The sequence below is a fragment of the Temnothorax curvispinosus genome, unplaced genomic scaffold (assembly GCF_003070985.1).
Source record: "Temnothorax curvispinosus isolate PA1 unplaced genomic scaffold, ASM307098v1 QBEX01007009.1, whole genome shotgun sequence".
Classification (NCBI taxonomy): Eukaryota; Metazoa; Arthropoda; class Insecta; order Hymenoptera; family Formicidae; genus Temnothorax; species Temnothorax curvispinosus.
In genome coordinates this window covers 1-4,797 of record NW_020216789.1, presented here as the reverse complement: position 1 = coordinate 4,797, position 4,797 = coordinate 1, and the positions used below count along the sequence as shown (strand labels likewise).

Genomic DNA, 4,797 nt, shown 5'->3' with positions numbered 1-4,797 from the left:
AGAAGATCGGTAACGAAAAACTATATACTCTATAGCACTCCCCTGAAAATTCTACCCCTATTTTACATGGTTCTAATTTCTAATACAAATTCGGTCTAATAATTTTTAAGTTAAAAACGTTTAAACATACACCACTTGTAAGAATTAAAAAAATTAAAAAAATGAGTTTCCAGAAAATAGATAACAAAAAACTATACACTCTACAGCACTCTCCGGAAAATTCTACCTCTATTTTATATGGTTCTAATATAAATTCGGTCCAATAGTTATTAAGTTAATAACGTTTTATTTTTATTTTTCTAATTCTTACGGGTGGTGTATGTTTAAACGTTTTTAACTTAAGAACTATTGAACCGAATTTGTATTAAAACCATATAAAATAGGGGTAGAATTTTTCGGGGAGTGCTATAGAGTGTATAGTTTTTCGTTATCTATTTTCTGAAAACCGATTTTTTAAATTCTTTTACCCGTAAGAATTAGAAAAATTAAAAAAATCGATTTCCAGAAAATTGGTAATGAAAAACTACACACTCTATAGCACTCCCCGGAAAATTCTAGCCCTATTTCATGTACTTGTGGTAAAAATTCGGTCCAATAGTTTTCAAGTTATTAACGTTCAAACATACACCACCCGTAAGAATTTTATATAATAGTATAGATTTTTTGTAAAACATTTTTTACTTCCTTCTATTAGATGTCCTTGATTGCTTAATTCATCAATCTTAATTTTTATACTTTCCTTTTTGGTTGCTCTAGAAAATGCCACATAAAGTTGACCATGAGCAAATACAAGGATGTGGCAAATAAATCCCAACTTTTTCTAAACTTCGTCCTTGTGATTTATTGATTGTCATAGCAAATGACACTCGAATAGGAAACTGTCTTCGTTTAAACTTAAATGGCAGTTCCAAATCACTTGTAATTAAATCTATCCTTGAAATAAAAACAATCTGTCCTCGGGCAGGACCAGTTAAAACCTCTGCATAAATTAGATTATTTTTCAAATTAGTAACAATAAATCTTGTGCCATTACAGAGTCCTTTTTTAGTATTTAAATTTCTTAATAGGATTATTGTAGCACTGACTTTTATTTTAAGTCGATGAACTGGCATTCCAGAAGGTGTCAGAGAGTTTAAAAACTCAGTTGGAAAATTCAATTGCTCTTGTGGATCATCACTTACAATAGAGAATAGAGTCAATTGAGAGATACTCTTTTTCTTCTCCTTCCATTAGACAAAGAATTTCGTCTATAATTTTGAATGTATCCTCATTCTTAGGACAAAGAATCGTTCGATCTGGATTTTCTTTAATCTGTTCCATGGTGATTCTATCACCAAAAATTTCAGCAATAAGAGATTCTTTTGATATAAAATTCTGGGGAATTTCAATTGTATCGAGATGTAGTCCATCCGTATTTGATAATTTACCATCTCCGAGTTGCATTAGCCAATTTGCAAATTCTTTTTCTTCCCCAGTCCTCATATTTTGCTTTAGTTTAACCTGAGTTACATTCCTCCATATAGAACTGTATTTTACAGTTGACTCAATTATGGCTGCTTTCTGTGCATGTGGCACTACGGGAAGATTTTGTCTAAAATCTCCTGCAAATAAAATTACTTTTTCTCCAAATGGTCGAGGATTCTTCATTAAATCTCTTAAAAGTTTATCAACTGCTGTTAAAGCATGTCCAACAGTCATGCTCACTTCATCCCATATGATTAGTTTAGCAATGATAAGTTCTCGTGCAGCTTGAGAATTTCCTCTGATATTGGATTTAACACTATCATCAATTGGAATTGAAAGCTTGAATAGGGAGTGATAAGTTCTTCCTCCTTTTAGAAGTGTTGCTGCAATTCCAGTCGAGGCACATGGAAGAACTATCTCGTTTCTTCCTCAAATAACACTTAGAAATGTGTTAAATAAATAGGTTTTACCACTTCCTGCAAATCCGTCAATAAAAAATAACCGATGAAGTTCATTTTGATTTTCAATTGCTCGCATGACAATATCGTATACGTGCTTTTGCTCAGCATTTAATGTCGATAATAAATAATCACCACGTATTCTTTCTTCATCCACATTATACTCTGTTATGTAAATATTTACTGGAGTTGGATTTGGTAATTGAAAATTCTCACAGCTACTTCCATTATTTATTAAAATTTCTTGTATATGATTTAAAGCCATATTTTCAAGATTAACAACATTCTTATGTACAAAGTCCTCAATCAAGAAATCTTTGTATTTATTCCAAATAGCTAATACATCTATTTGAGTTCCAAATATACAAATGTAGGAAAATAATTCTCTAAGTTGTACAGGCATTTTCGATTCTATTGCCTCCTCTAGCGTTTTTCCCCAAAGATCATCAGTTTCCACCAAATTTTTTGCAATTGCTGCATCCTTAAATGTCTCATAAACAACTCCATTAACAGTTTTCAAATCTTTAAAACATTTAGCTCCAGCCACATGTAATAGAAGAAGACGTAGATAAAATCTCTCAATATCTTTTATGCTTACTGTATAGAGTCTTGAAATTATCTTGTCACCACCTTTTTTGCGTGGCTTCCATTTAGTTTCTTTTTTATCGTAGACATAATGATAAGGAATATCTGTGTAAAGAAACTGCACTGCATTTTCATCAGATTGATTTAATTTTAACCATGCAGTCAGCGTAGTATTTCGATTAAGCTCTCTTTGAGCAGCTTGCTCTTCATTTCCCGCTCGAAAATAAACCATTTGGCGAATGAACTGCCAGTCTTATGACTGTGTGAGACTTCATGAACAGATCATATCCGTTCAGTCTTCACATTGCTTCTGGAGCACTGACATATCTTGCATTCAGGAATGAGTTAACTTCATTTATTCTAATGAATCTTGTGCCATCTCGTGCTTGTACTTCAATTGCAGCACAGTCAAATCCTTTATGAATATATTTGTATAAATATTTTACACTCTTCACTGATGAACATATTTCCAAATTTATATGTTGATTATATTTCATTATTAAATATGGTGAATATGGGACCACCCATCGATTGTCAATTTTTTTGCCTCTGACGATATATTTTTTCTCAAAATTTCTACGTTGATACATAGGATATCCATTCACATTAGCATTAATTTCTTCAAAAAATTCTTTTGGAAAACCTTTTAAACATTTTCCATCTTCCCCAGTGCAAGGATATCTCATTGAGGGATCTCCACATGGACCGTGAATCATATGTTTCAAAACTTTTTTATTAAGTTCTGGATATCTTTCTTCGTTAGGGATTTCAGCCCATACCATCATGTCAATGACTTCTTGAAGTCGTGGCTTATCTTCATCACTTAACATTGCAAGTAAATGCAAATGTGGAAGCCCTCTTTTTTGAAACTCAATCACGCCTGCATAAGCTATAATATTTCCAAAAATTTTATTTTGGATTAAATCCTTTAAAACTTCTTTAACATCCAAGTTAAATGTTTTAGCAACTAAATCAGGTCGAAACTCTATTAGACATCCATCAAGGTTATTCTTAATTTCTGGACATTGAGGATTGCAAGTCATGGTAAGAAAAATGTCTGGTTTACCAAACTTTCTGACCAAAGACATAGCATCTTGGTATCTTTCTTGCATGTTCCTTGGACTGCCCATAAATGAAGATGGTAATATTACAGGTATACCAACTGTAATTCCTTCATTTTGTGCTCGATTATCAAGATGATCCATTAATCCGGAATAAAGTTCAGCTCTTAATTGAGGTTGATTCAATTTAATATAATTAAGTCTATTGACTTCAGTTTTCATATATGCATCAAGTATAAATTGACATCTCAATTTTCCTGCCCTTTTAAATTGGCTAAATTCGACTCTTCGTGCCAGCAGATGAGCATAATAATCCATTTGACTTATCTTAAATCCTGGATATTTAGGATTATTTGATTTAAGTTCTGAATGCCATCCATCGTTACCATATGGATATAACAATGGATAACACATTGGATCACATCTTTTGTCCAAAATTGATATTTGTTGTACATCGTTCGAATTTTTATTATAAATCCTAATGTCTCTTTCAAATGGAGGTTTACCATCTACATTCTGAAAGACCACAGCTATTTTATTAGCTTGTGGAGCATTGTATCTTCTTTGATCATGTTGAGGATCTTTTCTAAATGACAACATTAAATTTATTGTTTTATTGCCTATTGGATTCAGATCTTTTTCAACTTGACGCATCATCTTAAAAGTTTTTGCAAATTCATTACATTGAACCATAAAACATGACAAATCTTTCATTATTTCTGGATCACATTCTTGATTAGCTTTGTTATTCATTCTATGATTCACAGCTTCTTCTGTATCTAAAAAGTAAAGTTGTGCAAATCGCGGAGCTTGCCCATCCGCTGGGCACATTGCCGTCGAGGTCAAATGATGATATTGCCCATGAATTTTTAAACAATAAGGAGCATTGTTCACAACATCCAATGGATTTCTATTTCCCGGGGCACCCATGGAAGCCATAGCTAAAGCGCTGTTATATGAACGAATATTACTAAGAAAATTTTTTGATACATAATTATTTCCCATGTATAATTCTCTAATAAAATCAGGACAATTTATTGGTTTTAATTTAAGCTTGCCCTTTTGGCAACAATATGTAAATTTTCCATCTTTAGATTTTTCACATGCAAAGTTTAACGATTTGCAAAATTGACATTCTACATTCATGTGGCCAAGTGTATAAACTGGCACATTTATTTCATGTCCCTTGGAAATTAGCGCAATGTGATGATTTAATTGTCTAGCTTGGT

The 4,797-nt window shown here is 32.3% G+C and overlaps 2 protein-coding genes across 2 annotated transcripts; both read right to left on the bottom strand.

The window, feature by feature from the left end:
- Nucleotides 1-1,181: 1,181 nt before the first annotated feature.
- On the bottom strand, nt 1,182-2,739 carry LOC112456624 (the record flags this gene model as incomplete). Its single annotated transcript, XM_025019300.1, has 2 exons — nt 1,935-2,739; nt 1,182-1,892 (listed from the first exon to the last, which is right to left on the bottom strand). Coding segments are annotated over exons 1-2 (1,516 nt in total), but the record flags the coding sequence as incomplete, so codon positions are not given.
- A 123-nt stretch (nt 2,740-2,862) lies between these two features.
- Nucleotides 2,863-4,507, bottom strand: LOC112456623. The gene is made up of 2 exons (XM_025019299.1): nt 3,113-4,507; nt 2,863-2,922 (listed from the first exon to the last, which is right to left on the bottom strand). Exons 1-2 carry the CDS (start codon nt 4,505-4,507, stop codon nt 2,863-2,865), a joined length of 1,455 nt encoding a protein of 484 aa, XP_024875067.1.
- Nucleotides 4,508-4,797: the final 290 nt, after the last annotated feature.